This window comes from Natator depressus, chromosome 1 (genome assembly GCF_965152275.1).
Source record: "Natator depressus isolate rNatDep1 chromosome 1, rNatDep2.hap1, whole genome shotgun sequence".
NCBI classification, from domain to species: Eukaryota; Metazoa; Chordata; order Testudines; family Cheloniidae; genus Natator; species Natator depressus.
This window is the reverse complement of record NC_134234.1, coordinates 10,061,884-10,081,516: the sequence shown is the minus strand read 5'-3', so window position 1 is coordinate 10,081,516 and position 19,633 is coordinate 10,061,884. Positions and strand designations below refer to the sequence as shown.

Sequence of the window (19,633 nt, the reverse complement as noted above, 5' to 3'; positions counted from 1 at the left end):
CTACATTCTATTATTGTGAACCTCAAGGGGCCGGCGCACGGCTGTAATGAAATGTGACTAGGCCCGCGTATGGGTCATGCCTCCTGGAAAGCGTCCACACCATGCGTGGGCGAAGCAGGGGACCGGGAGTCAGGATTCCTGGGTTCTGTTCCCAGCTCTGTTCAGGAATCTCTGCAGGACACTAAATGTCAGGTGCCCGACTTATTGTTATTTGTTAATTGTATTAGTGTCGTGCCTACAAGACCAGGATCCATTGGGCTGCACAAACAAAGAGACAGTTCCTGCCCCATAGAGCTTGGGAAACTCAGCTTTTCAGAGGCTCTGAGCACCCACAGCTCTAGGGGAAATCAGTGGGCGACGGGGCGACTCAGCACATTTGGAAGCCAGGGACCAGCTGTTCCATGGTGGGTGCCCCCAAAATGGAGGGACCCAAAAATCAGAGGCCACTTCTGAGAATTTCAACCCGAGTTGGTCTGGACCTTGGCTCCCCCATTTGCAGACGGGGGTTAACAGCAACGCACCTCACAGGGTCGTGGTGAGGTTTAAATCTTTGTGGAGCACTTGGGGATCCTTGGCGAACAGCCCATCACCACTAAGGACCGCCACATTTTGTAACCAGCGGGTTAGTTGTGTTCACACACAGTGGCTCTTTCCACAACACAAGCGTGACTCAACAGAGGTGTGTCCCAGCAGGCCATGCTGTTTATCGATGTGTGCTGGGGAATCCCCGGTAGTTATCCCAGCGCGTCTTAGCAGGGCACAGCATGCCTGGAGGACACACACAGGGCACCGCACTGCGCCCAGCTGGGAGGAAGGTGCAGCAGCCAAACCGGTTACACAGGGTGTAGTTCAGGTCTCAGACAAATACCTGGTCAAACTTGGATACACCGTGGGGGGGAGGAAAACAAACAAACAGAACCACATGCTGTAGCCCAGGCTGCCAGCAGGACAGCAGGTGTTTTGCTCCCCTGGCGACTAACCAAGCATTAACCATGTCGGTGAGGTTTCAAAGTCCACCTTGCCACCAGCTGTGAAAACAGGGCAAAGCCTCAGGGCTTGTCTACGCCATGGTAATTCAATCGGCTGCTGGGGTCCACACTCCCCTCCTCCTGCCACTGGAGTGCGTCCTCACCTGGAGTACCTACTAAAGTGGGGCTTTGTGGGGCACTGATAGCCGAGCGTGGGGCACTGACAAGTCATACGGGGCTCACGGCTGGAGCCCCCCTCCACGCCCAGGTGACAGCCCCAGCTGTGACCCCTCCCCACCCCCCGCAAAAGCTCAGTTTCACAGCACAGAGCCTGCCAGCAGTGAAACTGACATTCTTGCCACCTTCACACTGCCACGGTCTCTGCAGAGCAGCCGCACTCTCTGGGAGCTCTGTGGGGAGCTGGGAGCCCCAGCTTAGAGTGGGGAGCCCAGGCAGCAGCCCAGCTAGGGACTGGGAGCCAGGAAGTAGCATGGTTCCCAGCAGGTAGCCAGGCTCTAGCTGGAGCCCCCCCCTCCATCCCCCTCAGGGGGTGACAGCCAGAGCTGGGAGCCAGGCGCAGGGACCTACAGCCTTTCTTGTCAATTTCACGGCTGTGAAATTGACAAGAATTTTAGCCAACAGCCCATGTAAGTAAGTGTCTACCGCACACTGCCTGGCCCTAACTACACCGACAGAAGCCCCACGCCTCTGGGGGAGGTGGAGTTACGACGTCGGTGTAGTGGGGCACTTACATTGGCGGGAGCAAGGCTGTAGCATTGACACTGACAGTTAGTTCGACATAAGCTGCCTTACATCCACCCAACTCTAGCACAGACCAAGCCTTACAGCGTACCCGCGGCTCCTGGATACGGAGCATTAGGAGGGCAGGATTATGGTGCGCTCCCCATCGTTCAATTCAAGTGTGATGACCAGCTTGCAGGCTCTCCAGGGGAGCCATTTCCAGCCGTCTCCGCCCCCCAGCACACACGTTGGCTCTAGCTAGCTCCAGGGCAGGGGAGCTGCCCCAGGGCTGGAGGCACAATGATGAGGAAGGTGTGAACATGTCCCAGGAGAGCTTTTAGGACCTCTTGGCAGGACAATCAAAGGGCTGGCTTCACAGAGCACACCACCAGTGGTGAAGCCCGGAGTCAGGCTGGTGAAATTGCCAGTGCCCTGAGGGCTACTCTTCTTTGTAAGCTTCTTGCTGGGGGATCTGATCAGAGGGAAAAGAATGAAATCTACCAGGCTTTGAGAAAACAGTTTGTCCAACAAGCCCTCGGGGCGGAAGACGTGACAATCCGATCAAGGGAGATTGCAGGAAACGGTGGGCAAGATTTTAAACGTCACCAAAACAGCAAAACATACCAAGGAGTCCAGTACTTTAAATGCTGCCTTAAAATTAAAGCCAGGTGAGTAAGACTTGGTGGGTCTGATGTTACAAGCTATTTGATTGCTCGGGCATTGTCCTGAAGCGACATTACACACGCACACACACAAATGAGAGGACTTAGCTCCATTCAGCCATAGGTCTCAAAGGGCACAAGTAGTATTACCCTTATTTTACAGATAGGGAAACCGAGGCAAGAGAGGGGCAGTGACTTGCCCATGGTCACTCAGCAGAAGAGCCATGAAAAGACCCAGGTCTCCTGAGTCTCAGTCCAGTGCTCTATCCACTAGGCCACATTGTCAGAAATGCCAGATTAGCCGTTCCCTGGACTGGAAAGGATGGCAAACCTGATCCCACTGGAGAAAGGATTCTAACAGGAATCTACCTCCTCCATTGAGTGTCCCGACCAGTGGACTATGGGATGTACACAGTTGTTCCACTGTAATGATTAAATATTAATTTAGGCAGAAAGGAATGAGAATGACTCTACAGCCTAGTGGTGAGGGCAGTCACCTGAGGAGTGGTAGGTCCATAAGAACATAAGAATGACCCTACTGGGTCAGACCAAAGGTCCATCTAGCCCAGTATCCTGTCTTCTGACCATGGCCACTGCCAGATGCCCCAGAGGGAATGAACAGAACAGGGAATCATCAAGTGATCCATCTCCTCTCACTCATTCCCAGCTTCTGGCAAACCATTCCTACCCATCCTGGTTAATAGCCACTGATGGACCTATCCTCCATGAATTTATCTAGTTTTTTGAACCCAGTTATGGTCTTGGCCTTCACAACATCCTCTGGCAAGGAGTTCCACAGGTTGACTGTGTGTTGTGTGAAGAAATACTTCATTTGTTTTAAACCTGCTGCCTATTATCCCAGCTCACATCCCTTCTCACGATCAGCCAGAGGGAGAACTTGAACCAGCGGGTCTCCCACCTCTTGAGTGAGTTTGTAAACCACTGAGCTCTTAAGTCACAAGTCACTTTATGGAGCTGGGCCTTCAGCTCTCTGGCCCCTTTCTGTAAAAATAGAGACACGGTTTCCTGCCTCAAAGGGGGTGGAGGATTCATTCCTTAGCCTCTGCGAAGAGTTGGGTCCCAAAAGCTTAAGAGCCATGCTGATTCTGGCCTGCAGCCCAGCCCCCTCTGCTCTGGTCTAGTGGTGCAAAGAGGCTGGAAAGCAGCTCTAGGGGTGACCAGAAGTGGCATCGCTGGATCCTACACACCAGCCTCCACAGAAACTGCAAGCAGAGAGGCCAAGCTGGGGCAGGCAGGCAGGCCTGACTGCAGCATGTTGCACTCCAGTGATCCCCAGCTGGTAGATGGCCTTAGGGGGCAGTGTACTTTAGAGCAACCCCTGGGCACAGACCAGGCCCCAGGATCAGAGAGCTCCCATCTCAGCTGTCCTCAGTGGAGGCTGGGTGGAGCCGAGAACGTGGCCTTTGATAGCAAAGTGCCATAACGTATTGGACGACGGACAGCCAGGGGGGTTTTGTGTGCCTTTTTTGTGACATTTGGGTCTAGGCTATTGAGAACGTCAGCGCAGAACAAGCCACCTCCCTTGTGATCAGTCGAAGGCGCGTGAGCCAGTTGTGGGTGCTGGGAGAGGAAGCCTGGCAGGGGGATCTCCTGGTGGGTGCAGAGATAGTCACACATCAGCCCCTGCATCCTCCAATGAAAGGGGGGGACCACTCTGTTTAAAAATACCCCACCCTCGAAATGACACTTAGCTTTATCCACCTTCCAAGCCCTTTCACAAGCATTAGCTAATTAATCTTCAGCTCCCCTGTGAAATAAGCAAGCCCTGCATGCATTAGCATGGGAATCATTTCCCTCATTACTGGCAGGCAGCCACCTCTGGCGTGGAATGTGGCAGCGGTCTGATAAAAGCACAACTAGAGTTTAGGATAGGAAGAGAAGAAAAATCCCAATGCCAAATGCCGCTGCCAGGGGAATCCGAGGTAGCAGACGGTAACTAGCCAGGCTCCCCTGCTCTTGTGGCATGTGCCCAGGGGGCGTCGATGAGCAGAGGTGGGTAGCGACCCCCAGCAGCACAGCACCCGGCCCAGGACTGACTCCAAAGGAGCACTTTCTGCTGACACTCGACACGTGTCTCTCAGTCTGTGCCTGGCGTGGGGCTGGAGCCTTAGGCAGAAAACCCTGGGTGCCCTGCCCCATAGCCTGCCCCAGCTCCTCAACTCCACCGGGAGGCGGAGCAGCCGGGAGCGAGCTGGCTGCTTTCAAATGTGGCTGGCTCTGCTCTGGGCAGCTCTGCAAAGCGCACAGGTGTTTCACCCGCTCCAAGCAGATCACTGGTGCAAATGCATCAGCCCTGCGTGCACTCACTCACACCCTCCGTTGCTGCCCCACACGCCCAGCTGCAGTGGCGGTTTATAGGTCTGACCCTCGGGTTTCAACCGTAACGTCAAAGCCAGCTGGGCCCGGCCAACGCTTCTTCCTGCTGAGGCAAGTTCTAATATGAGTCCCCTGCCGCTTCCCGGGGCGGGAGGAGGGGGATATTGCAGAGATCTCAAAAGCCCATTCCGGTCCGCCTGCTGTGGATGCCACAGACCCCAGGGCACATTTCACAGAAGGAAGGTTTACTCTGGACTTCTTAAGCAAGTTTCCCCCTCCCATCATTGCTGTCCAGCATGCTGGCTACCACGCTCCACCCCAGAAGTGGCTGCATTTCAGTGGTGCAGTACACATAAAGATCATGTGGTACTTTGGGCTCCATCAGGATGTGTTCGTGGGGGGGGTAGGGGGGTTTTCATAGAGCATAAAATATTACCTGACAATCCAGCCCTGCTCAGATCTCCGCTGTGCTTGCGAGCAAGACTCCCGGCATTACAGGGACGCTATTGTGTGCTGCGTTTGGCCCTCCCTGTGCTATGGCTTTTCACTGAGCTTGCAATCAGCTGATAACATGGTTGGCCCAAAGCGTGGCATATGTCTACACCCAGTGTGGCCCAAGCTGTCTATGATCTTGCACCAGGCCCATCCCCACAGTATCTGAACTCTTTCCACCGAGTCCAGAACAGACCCCAGTGGAACCCCACTTGAGACCTCCCTCCAATCCGACATCCTTCCATTAATAGTTACGCTTGGTTTGCGGTTGTTTAGCCAGTTATGCATCCACTTAATGGTCGTTCTCCTGAGCCCACATTTCTCTAGTTTACCTATCAGCATGTCATGTGGGACTGTGTCAAAAGCCTTGCTAAAGTCCAGGTATACTATGTCCATCGCATTCCCCCTACCCAGCAAACCAAAGAAGGAAATCAAGCTGGTTTGGCATGATTTGTTCTTGGTAAATCCATGCTGGCTGCTAGTGATCACCCCATCATCCGCCAGGTGTTCACACACTGAATGCTTTATACATTACTCTAGTCAGCCTGACTTTGATACCTGGAAAACTTCTAGTCTATAGTTTCCCGGTTCCTCCTTTATTCCCCTTTTTAAACATGGGCTCTACCTTAGCCCTTATCTAGTCTTCCGGGACCTCGCCTCTCATCCAGGAGTTTGCAAATATTATTGCCAGTGGCTCCAGGGTTTCTTCAGCTAATTCCGTCAGCACCCTGGGGTGAATAGCATCAGACCCTGCTGACCTGATCTCATTCAAATTAGTCAGAAGATCTCGGACGTGTTCTTTACAAATACTGCTCTGCATCCCTTCCCCTTTGCTCTCTGTGGTAACCTCGCTGGTCAGCCGGTCACGTTATTTTTTTTGTGGGAAGACTGAAGCAAAGCAGACGTTGAGCAGCTCTGCCTCCCTATCGTCTTCCATTACCAGCTGGAAGTACTTTGTGTCTTCAACACTAAGCAGCGGCCCCATAACATCCCTGAGCTTTCGGTTTTGTCGGACACCTTTGCAGAACCCTGCCCTGTCCTCTCTAACATGTCCGCGGCATGAGCTACTTTACCCCAAGAGAAATCACAGGGTGCCGCTCCTCCATCCTGGCGGAGCTCCGCTCTGTTTAGAAACGGCTCCAAAGCACGCGCCAGATGCAGCGTCCGTGCCAAGCGGCTGGGGAGCAAGAGGAAAGAAATGGCCAACGGCCTGATTTTCAGAGGTGCTGAGCACTGAGCGGGGAGCACAGCCCCTCTCAAAAATGACAGGCCAGGAGACGATGAGCATCTCTGGCAGGTTGCCCTCCAGGAGCCCTAGGTTCCAGTTCTCCCGCAGGCTACACCTGCCCCGAGGTGCTATCAAGTGGCACAAAGAGACTCTCTCCATGAGAATGTCTAAGGCTCCGGCTGACTGAATTAAGCTAACTTGATATAAGCCGGGTGTAATGCAACTTCAGGTGTCCACGAGGAGGGTTTAACTAAATCCATTTAAAGGCTGATTTGAGTTAAACCTGGGCACACCGAGTGTAGGCCAGGCCTAAGGATTCTAACAAGGATCAAGGAGTCGCTCAACAGAAAGACAGACATCCCACCGTACTCACACCGGTGCTCAAACTGGCAAGATCTTTAAGGAACAAGCTACCACCAAAGCCTGGACTCCTTTGGGCCTGTCGGAACACTGTCACCGTGATACAGGCTCACGTCCTCCGAATTCTGCTGCTATAACCCATCCCTCTTTCCATGTCACATCCAGCCCCGGGCCCCCTTGCCAAAAGCCTTCACCGTTCTTAAGGCACTGGGGACACATCGGATCCCTGGACCTGCGGCCACTAGCCAGTCCCTGGCTGAATGCTGCTCCTAGAGACAAATTTCAATGCTCTGCAGAAAAGACCCGGGTGACAAGGCAGGGGCCTAACAGGATTGCGGGGGGCTACCGGGCCTGCGGGTGCATGGGAGGAGTGTTGAAAGCTTTCCCTGGAGGGGGTGGGGGCTTGGTGTCAGAACAGGAAATGAGCGGAGGGATTGAAAGGGCTGAATCATTGCAGTGCCGGGTTGCACAAAAGCCATGGAATGTTGGGCTTTGTTTCTCGTTCGCAAAATATAACGAGGCAGCAAATTCTAAACAAAAGACACTGCGGCTAAGCCAGCCAGCTCCCAAGACATGGAATCTCCCAATGCAGCCACGCTCGGTTCACCCCATGAAGGCCCTCATGCTCAGAGCTTTGGAATGATTTCTTTGGGGACTGAGGTCTGGCGGCAGTCGCTCCACACGGCACGGACGTCACCATTCTCACCCGCTGACCCCCCGCTCAGAGCAACAGTGCAGCGTCATGCCATGCAGCCACTTCTGGGGAAGGAATAAGCCCCCCTGTCCAGATCAGAAGTGTGGTGGGATCTCGTGGCCACACAGCAATGAAAAGACCTTGGCTGTTTAGAGCTGCACAGTAAATCCAGGAGAGCTGTCCCGGGAAAACCCTGACCCTTTGACCTGGCTTAGCACTGGCCTATCATGAGATCAGTGGCACCACGCGCTCACTATTGCAGAGATAAGGGAGTGGCACCCCAGGGAACCGGGCCTAGCCCGACACTGGTCTGAGGAATGACATAACTTGTCACCAAGGCTGGAGAGAGGCACTGACCAGCACAGGTACCCTCAGGCCTGAGACAGATGATGGAGAGGCCCACACAAGGAGAGAACCAAGGTGGTGACCTTGCACCTGCCAACAGTGACATTGAGATCCACCACCCTCACAAGGAAGGACTGCGGAGCAGACGTTGGCTTCTCCTCTACCTCAAGTTACCGCCGCGGAGCCAAGAGCCCTGTTCTCTCTGCAGCAAGAGAGTTTAAATACACGAGGGGTGAGGTGCTTGGAGCTCATGGGCATCGCTGGGATGAAGGGAAATTGCCCCCAGAGTTTTCTACAAACATCGAGACCCAGAGTCACCAACTATCCCAAAATAGGTCGGATCTTCCTGACCATCACAGGTCTGTCAGATGGAGGCAGTGGTTAAGAGCCCTTGGTTTATTTTGGGCATCATCCTGTTAAGATGCAAATGTGACAGCATCATCAGGTGGAATTCAATTATTTTGCACTACAGGGTACACACAAACAGAAATTTCAGCTAAACTCCAAGGAAGCCAAAATGAGAACAGTACAACCTTCCCATTTCTTTGGTGCCTTTCATCCCAAAGGAGATTACATGGTGTCATTGGAAAAGTTACAATTTGCTGAATATGATTATCCTATTTGTAGGCATGTATCATTTTTATATCTGAAGTTCTGAATATTAACTATGTATCCACATTTCAAATATAGTTACACCCGCGTAACACCCACTAGACAAGAGGCTTTCAGTCTAGAGTTGCTTGGGAAGGGCCTATTCAAGGCAATGAGCCATTAGGAAAAGACAATAGGCCTTAGGAGAGGCTTATCTCCCACCTGCGGAGCCTTCCTGAGAATGCTGCAGACAACCTAATGGCTGCTATGATTCTACAAGGACATGTGATCAGATCACATGTCTCTAGACTCCATCTTGGGATGTCAATGTTTTTCCACAGGCTGGTCTGGGAACCAAGCTTTGGGAACAAAGGGTTCCTGCCATATGCAAAAGCTATATAAGGCAGGAAGTGACATCATCTGCGGGTCTTTGCTCCTCATACAAGACGACTACTGGAAACACCTGAGGAACAAAGACTGAACTGGGGGAAGTGCTGGACCCAGGCTAAGGGGATTTTATGAAACACCTGGGGATTCCAAGCTGCAAAGCAAGTGCAGCTTGCCCCTTAAGAATCTGCAGCCTGCTTGTATCATCTCTTCGGGTGAGAATCTGCTCTTCATACCCAATATATTTAGTATATTAAGCTTAGTTTGCTTTTTTGTTTATTTGCTAGGTAATCTGATTTGATCTGTTTGCTATCCATTATAATCACTTAAAATCTATCTTTTGTAGTTAATAAACTTGTTTTTGCTTTATCTAAACCAGTGAGTTGGAGTGAAGCGTGTGGGAATCATAACTTGGGGGGGAAAGGCTGTTGCATATTCCTCTCCACATTGAGGGAGGGGGAAAATTTTGTGAGTTTACGCTGTACAGTTCCCTGTGCAGCACAAGACGGTATAATTGGGGGTTTATACTCCAGAGAGGGTGTGTGCCTGCGGAGCTGGGAGTAGCCTCCCCATGCAGGGGCTGGTCAGAGAGCCTGCTTGTAACTGCAGCTGGGTGTACCCCTACCTGTATGTATGCTGGTGACAATGCAGGCTGGAGGGCTTTGTAGCTTGTTACAGCAGTACAGTGTGAGAGGAAGCCCAGGCTGGTGGGTCGGGGGGGCTCAGTGGTACCCCACTTCCAGGTAGCACCCCAGGGGGCATCCATCACACATCCATGCTGGGATTGTGTCAATCATGCTGAACTGCAACCACCTCTGCAGTGGAACACAACAGTTGTACGTTATGTCCCCCAAGGTAATTCCTCTCTCCCCTTGGTGTTCACACCTGGCAGATCCTGGTCTGTGGCTATCAGGCTACACTCATGTTGGCTGCTATTACCAAATTCCTAGAGACTAAATTGGAGGCATGCTTCATTTATCAGCTGTGTCTTGGGCGGGGATGGGGTGGGTGTGCAGTGTGGTGTCTCCTCCCAAAGACAGCTGGTTCCTTTGACGTGTCCATCACTGCTCCAATGCTTTGGTAAACGTATCAAGTTCTTTATGGGGTGGTGGATCAAATACAAATCTTCCCTGTGCACATCTTTTCCCATTGGCACGTTGTGAATTCCAGCCGAGTGACACACGTCAGACGCCACCCCTGGCCCACCTGCCGGCAGTCTCAGCAAAGGTGCCAATGGCTGAATGGACCATGGGACTTGTACTAACCTCTGAGCCAGAGAGGTGATGCCACCAGATCAGGGTGAGGTGCACTATGCCCATCCACTGGCTCTGCCATCTCAGTCCCATGAACCAAGCTACTTGTCTTCATTTTCAAGGCCCTTCCCAGCATCTCTCAGATGCTACTGAGTCATCGACTTCTGCCTCCTATCAGTCCACGATGCCAGCTGGCTTCACTTGTTACATTTCGAAACAAGCACCTTCGTGCTTTCTCCCCTACTGCCCCACACTCTGGGGAGGAGCTCCCTGGAAAGATCCACAAAGCTGCCTCCTGATCTGCCTTCCGATCCCTTCTCAAAACTCCCCTTTGCCATGCTGCTGGCCTGATCAAACCCCTGCCCGTCACGCTGACCAGCACCGACACATTATCCGGCACACTCTCATCGGTCTGCATCCATCTGTTGTCTCTTATCTGATATCAAAACTGCAAACTCTTTGGGGCGGGGACGGTCTTTTTGTTCCGTGTTTGTACCGCGCCTAGTACAACAGGGTCCTGATCCGCGACCGTGGCTCCGAACCTAGACCTACAGTAAATACAGATAATAATGGCAGTGACTGAGGAGTGGAAGTAGCTCAGGTGATTTGGGCTGAACTAAACAGATCTTCTAGGTGTCCAGGGTGTTTTCCAACAGCACTAAATACCACGCACTTTACCAAAACCCGTCAATTGCATAAAAGTGTTCTCCACTGATCGAAATCACACATTAGTGAAGCCAGGAGCCACCACGAAGAACTGACTGTGTTTTTAGGTCTTCTCCAAGGGCGTGGGGGTGTAAAAAAAAGGGGTTAGTCTAAGGCCCCCTCTCCAAGCCCTTAAACTGTGCTAGGAACAAGTGGTATAAAAACAAGCGATGTGCTGTGTTTAACATGGTTACAAAGGGGAGACGGTTTTCCTGTCTACACTGATCAGGGAAACATGACTAGATATCTGTGGGTTAAACATGGTGTATGGCTTTAACGCAAATGCTTTGCTCTTCTGAGTCACACCAGTAGAAGGGCATGCATCACCCCAGTCACTGCATCAGCTCCCCACTGAACACCATCAGAGATTATAAAGCCCGATGGGATTGCAGGGGTCATCTGCTCTGACCTCCTGCATAACACAGGCCTTAATCTGTGTTTGAACCAGAGCAGATCTCTTAGAAAGACATCCAGTCTTGATTTTAAAATGGCCAGTGAATCCACCACGACCCCTGGTAAATTGTTCCAATGGTTGATTATTTCACTGTTAAAAACTTCAACCTTATTTCCAGTCTGAATTGTTCCTACCTTCCACTTCCAGCCACGGGATCTTGTTAGACCCTCATCTGCTAGACTGAAGAGCCCTCTACTCTCAAATTCCTGTCCCCCACGTAGATACTTACAGACTGTGATCTGTGATACTTACAGACCTCTTCACCTGCTTTTTGTTGCGATATATAGATTGAGCTTCTTGAGTCTATCACTATCAGGCAGGTTTTCCAATCAAGTGATCATTCTCGTGACTCTTCTCTGAACCTTCTCCAATTTATCAACATGCTACGTTGCTTGACGTGTGGGCACCAGAGCTGGACACACGATTCCCACAGTGGTAACCCTGGTGCCAAATACAGAGTAACCAAAGTCCTGAACCTAATGGTCAAGCTCTACATGAGGGACACCTCTCCCTTGACAAGGGATGCATCTCCCTTCACAGCCATGATTCTCCATGGCATCTGCCCTCTGGGGGAGCGAATGAATGATCAGCGATATGACTGAGGCTCAGAAGGGTTGGCAATGAAGGTCTCTTGGCAGCCAGTCCATGGTGTAGCACTCCCTTCCCTTCCCGAGATGATCACAAAGCTCAGAGCTTACAGACCTAAGTGCAATATCCATCTATGCCCCCCAGCATACCCTCTGCGATACATCTCCGCAACACCCATCCCACGTTCACCCTGCACTTCTCCAGGCCAGGCTTTGGCCATGAGACAATTCTCTCTGAAGCATGGGCAGAACTTAATTTTAGAAGCTTTTACTGAGGTTCCACCACTGGACGCCTTCCACCACCACAGCCACAAACCAGCAGAAACCAGCTCTGGTCCCTAACCAGCCTCCCCACCCCTAAGGGGGAGGGAGAAGGTCGATGGCACAAATAAGTCTTATACAGTGGCGGCATTCTCATCAATCTTGACCAGGATGGACATGGGCCCTCCAACGAGAACCAAGAGTTTCAACACCTCCCTGCTTTTTCCCCTACAGAGCCAGTTTGAGTAAACCCAGTTAGGATCCTCCAGCTGGTCTCCATTGGTTTCCACGGGCTTCTGTGGATTTTTGCTGGAGGCCAGAAGCCACCAGCAGCTCAAGATCCTTGTTGCTCTGTCCCAAGTTCTATTTGCCAACCAGAACCAGCTGAAAAATTTCCACCGAAGAGTCAGCAGATTCTAACTCCCATGACCAATCAGACTGCCTTCATATCTCAGGTAACTGGGTCCTAGACCTAATAGAGCAGCGGTCCCCAAACTTTTCAGGGTCACACCCTCCCTTACCCCTGTCCATGGTGTGCCCCTACCCTTCCCCTCCCCTCCGCCCCCCGCCAGGAGCCAGAGTCGGGAGCAGGGAGGCCAAGGGCAGGGGCCCGAGGCTGTGGGCAGGTCTGGGCCCGGGAACGGAGCCATGGCCAGTGGCTGAGGCTGGGGGCGGGAACAGGGCTGGGAGCGGAGCTGCAGCTGGGCCGTGGTGAGGACCAGTAGCTGGGCCCTCGGCTGGGTGCGGAGCTGAGGCTGGGGACGGGACTAGGTGCAGGGCCGTGGCCGGGGGTAGGGCTGGGTGGCGCTCTCTCCCTGCCTCCAGTGGGGGGCTGGTCCGGGTCCCGCCACACACCCTGGAATCACAGAACTGGAAGGGACCTTGAGAGGTCATCTAGTCCAGTCCCCTGCACTCAAGGCAGGACTAAGTAGTATCTAGACCATCCCTGACAGGTGTTTGTCCAACCTGCTCTTAAAAATCCCCAGTGATGGAGATTCCACAACCGCCCTAGGCAATTTATTCCAGTGCTTAACCACCCTGACAGTTAGGAAGTTTTTCCTAATGTCCAACCTAAACCTCCCTTGCTGCAATTTAAGCCCATTGCTTCTTGTCCTAGCCTCAGTGGTTAACGGAACAATTTTTCTCCTTCCTCCTTGTAACACCCTTTTATGTACTTGAAAACTGTTATCATGTCTCCTCTCAGGCTTCTCGTCTCCAGACTAAACAAACCCAATTTATTCAATCTTCTCTCATAGGTCATGTTTTCTAGACCTTGAATCATTTTTGGTGCTCTTCTCTGGACTTTCTCCAATTTGTCCACATCTTTTCTGAAATGTGGCGCTCAGAACTGGACACAATACTCCAGTTGAGGCCTAATCAGCGCAGAACAGAGAGAAAGAATTACTTCTCGTGTCTTGCTTACCATACTCCTGCTAATACATCCCAGAATGACATTTGCTTTTTTTGCAACAGCGTTACACTGTTGACTCATATTTAGCTTGTGATCCACTATGACCTCCAGATCCCTTTCCGCAGTACTCCTTCCTAGGCAGTCATTTCCCATTTTGTATGTGTGCAACTGATTGTTCCTTCCTAAGTGGAGTACTTTGTATTTTTCCTTATTGAATTTCATCCTATTTACTTCAGACCATTTCTTCAGTTTGTCCAGATCATTTTTAATTTTAATCCTATCCTCCAAAGCACTTGCAACCCCTCCCAGCTTGGTATCGTCCACAAAGTTTACAAGTGCACTCTCTATGCCATTATCTAAATCACTGATGAAGATATTGAACAGAACCAGACCCAGAACCGATCTCTGCGGGACCCCACTCGTTATACCCTTCCAGCATGACTGTGAACCACTAATAACTACTCCCTGGGAACGATTTTCCAACCAGTTATGCACCCACCTTATAGTAGCTCCATCTAGGTAGCATTTCCCTAGTTTGTTTATGAGAAGGTCAGGCAAGACAGTATCAAAAGCCTTACTGAAGTCTAAATAGACCACGTCTACCGTTTCCCCCATATCCATAAGCCTTGTTACCCTGTCAAAGAAAGCTATCAGGTTGGTTAACATGATTTGTTCTTGACAAATCCACGCTGGCTGTTATTTATCACCTTATTATCTGCTAGGTGTTTGCAAATTGATTGCTTAATTATTTGCTCCAGTATCTTTCCAGGTACAGAAGCTAAGCTGACTGGTCTGTAATTTCCTGGGTTGTCCTTATTTCCCTTCTTATAGATGGGCACTATATTTGCCCTTTTCCAGTCTTCCAATGTTCCTCTGTGCCCCCCCTAGGGGAGCGCACCCCACAGTTTGAGGGCCTGTAATAGAGCATAGTCAACAGCTTGAGCTGGACCCAGGAGCAAAGAGGGAGCAAGGGCAGAGCATAGAGCACCAGCGTTCATTACGGCAACTTGGACCTTCCAAGAGGTGAGCCAGTGGGAACTAGCTGACCTTTGAGTCCTTTCCAAGACACTCCCTGGCACGGTGCACTCAGTAATGCACTGGTCCCAGGTTGCAGTGAGGGAGGTCTAGGTTGGATATTAGGAAACACTATTTCACTAGGAGGGTGTTGAAGCACTGGAATGGGTTCCCTAGGGAGGTGGTGGAATCTCCATCCTTAGAGGTTTTTAAGGCCTGGCTTGACAAAGCCCTGGCTGGGATGATTTAGTTGGTGTTGGTCCTGCTTTGAGGAGGGAGTTGGACTAGATGGCCTCCTGAGGTCTCTTCCCATCCTAATCTTCTATGATTCTATAATGCAGACTGGAAGCTGTGGATCTACATCGGAGAGGAATGGTAAACACCACCAGTGGAAAGACAAGCTGCGCATTACAGCTGTCACCTGGGCTCAGCTGTGACCATGAAAACCAGCCTGTAAAAAAAGGGCACTTCCTGGGGGGTTCTGAGTCACTTTCCAGAGGCCATACAGCAAAGCATTATTGCATAATCTGATGGGGGGGTCAAAATTCACGCTCCCCAACTTCGGTCTCTGATAGAGCAGCACTACTGAAAATGAAAGAAAAAAAATCACCCTCACAGAAGGAAGAGAATAACTATTAGGTTGAAGCAGAATAAACCTCAGTGCACGGAAACATATTTACATGACCTGGAGAGACCTTTTTTCCCCTTTGACACACAGGAGTTGCTGCACCAGATACAGAGTAATGGTTCAGGTCATCTCTGTTAGCAGCTAATGCCGGATGCCCCCGAGAAAAGCACAGTCCCCCTATAACGCCCCCAACTGTGCGGCCCTATAAGAAGTGTCTCCTCAGCCAACTAGGCAGGGATCACTTTGTGACCAGAAGCAGGAGACTGGCCTGCAGGATCTGAGAAAGACCTGCAAGAGCGGGAGACGGGTGGCGGCCCTCTTCCTGAACGTGGGACAGCATTTGAGTGCAGTGAATTTTAAATCCCCCCTCCCTGCATTTTTAACTCCGCCGGACCATAGCTTAAGGTGGGAGAGACGACAAGGGGATTATGTTACTTCAGCTTTTGCAATTCTACAGAGTTTTTATTGGGGGGATCTCAAAAGACCTGCCAGCACCAGTGACCCCGTCTAGATGAACGAAGAGAACTGGGCGTTCGAAACTCCCAAGTTCTAATTATAACCCAGCCTCGGGGAAGACATTTCAAGTCGGTATCTCATTTTCCCCCGGCTGTCCAGACACGAACTAGTTCCGTTTTACAACCCCCCTGTGACTGTCAGTCTCAAAGCAGCACACGCTTGCACCCGTAAAAGTACGGTCATTTCACAGAGGTGGAAACTGACACTCAAAAAGCTTACAAGACTGTCCAGAGTCATATCGCAAAGTCACTGGAAGAGCTGGAAAGAGAACCCAGGAGTCCTGGCCTATGCTGTAACCCTATCTTACTGCAATGGGATATATCCATCGTATCTGGCTTGTATCCGTTACTGTTGTATCTGAGCCGCTCACAACCTGTGATGTATTTACCCTCGCTACCTCCCCGTGGGCTAAGTGCTTTTAGTCCTGTTTTACACATGGGAAAGTGAGGCGCAGAGGGACTAAGGCCCATTTCCCCAAAAGTACTTGAAATCAATGGATGAAATCAATCGATGAAGTGAGCTGTAGCTCACGAAAGCTTATCCTCAAATAAATTTATTAGTCTCTAAGGTGCCACAAGTACTCCTTTTCTTTTTTTGTGCCCTAGACGCCTCTCTCTTACCTAACCCCCAGGAGGCAGAGTCAGAGGGCAAAGCAAAAAACAGGAATAATAACGAAACCTTGTCTACACAACAAGAATGACCTGTTGTTGAAAATGGGCATACGGAAGCGAGCCGAAGCAGCGTTGAACCTGATTTAGATACAAGCGCAGACCGCAGCAGCCTTCAGCAGCGGTTCAGTGCTTCACCGGTGCCTACATCTGTTGTCAGCAATAAAGTGTTTGTATAGAGCAGACCAGTCTGCATCAGACTGACTCAGCCTCCCCTTCTGAGGAGCAGAAAGTGAAAGCACACCCAGACATTCCCTGCCAATCTCAAAACACACACGTCAAGGAAAGAGCTGTGTTCTCCCAAGAGCCTTCTTCCAAGACTCACAGTCTAGCCATCCTTGCAGAGGATACTAGGGCATGTGGTTTTCTTGACACGTACTTCACACGCTCTTTTGCTTTGGTTCTGGAGCCTGACACAAAATTAGGGCAAAACCAGATCCAGGATCAGAAATGCAGCTGAAGGGCCTGGAAAGCACTTGGAGAGGAAAGGTACAAATGTAAAGACTTATTAGCAATGGGAAAGATTACAGTAACCTTTGACCCAAAGCAGCCATTTAGCAGAGGTAAGGATGTGAGAAATATTGGATGGCCATCTGAAAAGTGTAAAGCAGATATAGTCATGGACCTGAGCAAGGGAAAAGCCCTAATATACTCAGCTCCTTTTCATCAGCAGATCCCAACGCTCTTTTCTAAGGAGGTCAGTACCATTGTACAGATGGGGAAACTGAGGCACTGAGCTCCTCCAATCTATCTCCCTGAGGCCATGGCAGGATTATTCCTTCCAGGACTTTTAAAACTAGACCATACAACCCACAAAAGGTCACAAGGGTGGGGCTTCCACCAAGTCCCCAAGGAGACTATCCCACAGCGATCAATGGGAGATGGTTTCTGGCAGTCACTGAATTTTGGGATGGGCTTGACCAGGAGACTTGGAGGGATCTGGGAAATGACTGTGTTATTTTGAATAGAAATAGATACACGTATCGAAAATAACCTGAGGTTTAAACAATTGGAACTGGGCAAATGCAAGAATCCAATTCATACAGCTGTTCCCTAGCTATGTGATCCCGGGATTTTATCAGTCACCTTGAGCCACCCCATACTGTTTATTAGACCCACTCCTCGCATCCCGACTTCAATTAGACCCTGATCCTGAAAATGTATTCAGGGGCACATCTGAACAGAGCTTCTTACCAGATCAAAGCCTGGGATATCAGCTCTTCAGGGCAGGGAGTGCAATAGTGCATTTGTAGAGCACCTAGCACAATAGGACACCGATCCTGACTGGGGAGCGTAAGGGCTGCTTGGTCAAATCCGTCCTGAGATCCATCTGGTCCCATATCCTATCGCTGACGGCGGCCAGCGCTGGCTGCTTCAGAGGAAGGCGTAGCACCTGTCCCCCCATTAGGTCTCATTCCCGCCTCTAATAATTGGATATTGGATTGAGCCCTGAAGCATGATTTCATCTCCCTTCCAAGATGTTTGTTGCTCGCACAAGACGAACAGTTGATAACAACCAGGAAGACTTCTCTGATACGCAACCTAGAGCTCTCCCCTCGGCTAATTTCATCCTTTTGCTTTTACTTTCACCTCCCTTTATCACGCTAAAGCATTCCGCTCCTTCTAGGCCCGGAACAAGCCTCCTTTCTGATGGCCAGGGTCGCAGTTCAGAGCGAGGTCAGCAGAACACGGATCTAACCAACCCCTCAAGTTCCTTCTTCCACACACACCACAGAAATTTTTCTTTCGGCTACGCAACATCTCGTTTATTTCACGGGGGGAAGGTGTGGGAGAGTCAGCAATTCCGGCTGCCTCCAGAATGGGAGTTTGACCCGCACATCGCAGCACGGAGAGACACGCCAGGGCACAGAACGCACAAGCGACAGGGCCGGGGGAGGACAAGGACGGCGTCGGAGCTCACGTTTACAAGTCAAAACAGAAGGGCAGAGTTAGGCACAAAACTCTGAGCAAACCACACCTCCCGGCCAGAAAAGGGATATTTATATTTCAAAGGCAGCTACAAAACAAATGACTCATCCAGTGAGAGGCTGAGAGAAGGGGGAAGGGCCAGGACCCGGCTACACAACAGTTTGTTGGGTAACAAAAACTGAAGGTGGCCTTATTCCTTTCCCCTGGCGCTTCAGCCATCACCACACACGCGGGGCTGCTCCTCCTTCAGACGCACCCACTAACCAGAGCTGCAGCGAGTCCTGCCCCTCCCGCAAATCAAGTACACTCCCCCCCCAGGCCTGCACCTACCCCTTTCCCCTCCATCACTGCCTAAAATACACCCACCCCAGGGTCACACCTACCCGTCTGACCCCTCCCAATCTCCCCCACCCAAAGTCTGCTCCTACCCCGAAGCAGGCAGCCCCCTGAGCTGCACCAACACCACCCCCCACAGGACTCCAGCTACCCCTTGCCCCCTGCCTTCCCAAATCAACCATCCTGCCCCAGCTGCAGCTACCCCTTGCCCCTCCCAAATCAAACACCTGTTGCCCAAGGGCTCCAGTTACCCCTGTCCCCCTCCCTTCCCAAACCAAACACCCCCTCCCTCGTCCCCCTAAACCAAACACCCCCTCCCCCCAGGGCTCCAGCTACCCCTTGCCCCCTGCCTTCCCAAATCAACCCCCCCCGCCCCAGCTGCAGCTACCCCTCCCAAATCAAACACCTGCTGCCCGAGGGCTCCAGCTACCCCTGTCCCCCTCCCTTCCCAAACCAAACACCCCCTCCTTCTGTCCCCCTAAACCAAACACCCCCTCCCCAAATCAACCCCAACCCCCCCCCCCCCCCGGGCGCCAGCTCCCCCTGCCCCCGCCCAGCACGGCGCAGGCGGCCGCCCACGGCCCCGCTCGCTCACAGGCCTGCACCACGTCCAGGAAGCGGCCGCCCTGCGCCCGGTCCCGCAGCTGCAGCTGCCGGACGATGTGACGCTTCCAGGACCTGCCGCCGCCGCGGCCGCCGCCGCCGCTCCCCGCCGCCTCGGCCATGGCTGCGGCCCTGGGCGGCCGGGCTGCGTCCGCGCGGGGAGGGAACCCTCCTGACGTCACCAGCGGGGGAAGCCCCCGGCGGGCCCAGCCCCAGGGAGGGGGCCCTGCTCGGCCCCGCCCCGTGCACGGAGCCCGGCTCGCCCCCCACCAGAGGGGCTAGAGGAGCCCGGCCCGCCCCGTGCACGGAGCCCGGCCCGCCGCACACCAGAGGGGCTAGAGGAGCCCGGCCTGCCCCGTGCACGGAGCCCGGCTCGCCCCCCACCAGAGGGGCTAGAGGAGCCCGGCCCGCCCCGTGCACGGAGCCCGGCCCGCCGCACACCAGAGGGGCTAGAGGAGCCCGG

The 19,633-nt window shown here is 52.2% G+C and overlaps 1 protein-coding gene across 1 annotated transcript in view; it reads right to left on the bottom strand.

The window, feature by feature from the left end:
• ATG16L2 (autophagy related 16 like 2) overlaps positions 1–19,292 on the bottom strand; it is a 62,660-nt gene extending 43,368 nt beyond the window's left edge. The window contains exon 1 of the mRNA XM_074954565.1: positions 19,163–19,292. Within this exon, the coding sequence (XP_074810666.1) occupies positions 19,163–19,292 (130 nt within the window). The remainder of the gene's footprint in view (positions 1–19,162) is intronic.
• Between the last annotated feature and the right edge of the window lie 341 nt (positions 19,293–19,633).